The sequence below is a fragment of the Echinococcus granulosus genome (assembly GCF_000524195.1).
Source record: "Echinococcus granulosus chromosome Unknown EG_S00028, whole genome shotgun sequence".
NCBI classification, from domain to species: Eukaryota; Metazoa; Platyhelminthes; class Cestoda; order Cyclophyllidea; family Taeniidae; genus Echinococcus; species Echinococcus granulosus.
The window spans coordinates 768,968-770,231 of record NW_020170408.1 but is presented as its reverse complement, the minus strand read 5'-3'; the positions used below and the strand labels follow the sequence as shown (position 1 = coordinate 770,231).

The following is a 1,264-nucleotide window of genomic DNA, read 5'->3' as shown; positions in this document are numbered from 1 at the left end:
CCATTGGCACTGTCTGTTTCGCTCGAGTTGGCATGGGCATTTCCGCCTGTGGAGGCACCGAGTTGTCAGTTCAAATCTCAGGTGGACGCTTTCCCATCGAAGATGGTGTCATTCAGGCAAGTTGCTTTACTACATCACCCTTCGAATATCCCATCTGAAAATAACTGGGAATTATCATTGGTAAATTTAGGCAAGCAGATTAAGGCACAATTTCTATGACTACTTTAACGACGAACATCTTGGTCCACAGTCCAATCTCGTTTCGCTCACACTTTACGTCAACGGAACAGCAATCAACATGTCCAACACATCCTCATCTTTCGTGATCACCCTTAAGAAGGTTTGACCAAGTGTAACCATTTACCAGTTGGATATATAGGATGAAAGTGTCAGTAGCAGCATTCCAAATCCCAGCATTGGCACCGAGGAGCAGCACTTGACACTACCTGATCCAGTAGTGGCTGTGGATGGCTCACTGGTCTATCAGCCACTCATCCTTCACGGATTTGATGTTGGCAACACGGAGAACACTTTTGTGTTCCAACTTCATCCCACTGACATTGGCGCGTGCCCGCAATACTTGGTGGCTGTCAGGTAGGCCAATTAGTCAAGGCTTTTGAAGCTGTGCTCCCTCCCTCCACTAGGTTTGTCATTCCACCGAACCTGCGATTTGACGACGGACTTGGTCGTTATCTGTGGTCAATGATTCCTTCCTCCACGACGAAGTGCAGTGAGTGCATTGTTGTTAGGATATGAAGTGAATGGCTAAGCATTTGCCCATAAACACTACCACCTTACTCTATAGAACCAAATGGGAATGGTGAGGAGGTACTGCTGAACTACGCCTACTACATCGACAGAGAGGTGCTTGTTGAACTGAAAGCTGAGGCACTGAAGCATACAGCACACATGAAGCTGAGGGCGGAAGAGCTGAGTGTCCTCTACATTGGCTATCGACAGCTCACTACCAAGGAGTTGGACCGATACAACAGTGAGAACCCACCTCCAGTGCCTTACCCCTACACCGATCAGATCAATAACACAGCCCGTGTGTCGGCTTTCATGCCCTCGTGTCTCCACATCTCTCCTGGTGGTGCCGAATGGCGGAAAGATGGATGCAAGGTGTGTATGCATGTGAATGCTTATACTGGTGATATGCTGTTTATATTTTGTAGGTCTTACCCTCATCGAATCTGGATGAGGTCACCTGCGAATGTACGCACCTGACGACATTTGGGGCAGCTGGTCTACACGCCTCACCCCA

General features: G+C 48.3%; 1 protein-coding gene across 1 annotated transcript; it reads left to right on the top strand. All coding sequences in view use genetic code 11, as the record gives it.

The window, feature by feature from the left end:
* Positions 1-32: 32 nt before the first annotated feature.
* EGR_04516 (polycystin 1-related protein) lies at positions 33-1,201 on the top strand (the record flags this gene model as incomplete). The annotated part of the gene is made up of 6 exons (XM_024493765.1): positions 33-107; positions 191-340; positions 380-594; positions 645-730; positions 806-1,126; positions 1,176-1,201. The coding sequence occupies 6 exons, from the start codon at positions 33-35 to the stop codon at positions 1,199-1,201; spliced, it is 873 nt and encodes a 290-aa protein (XP_024351879.1).
* Between the last annotated feature and the right edge of the window lie 63 nt (positions 1,202-1,264).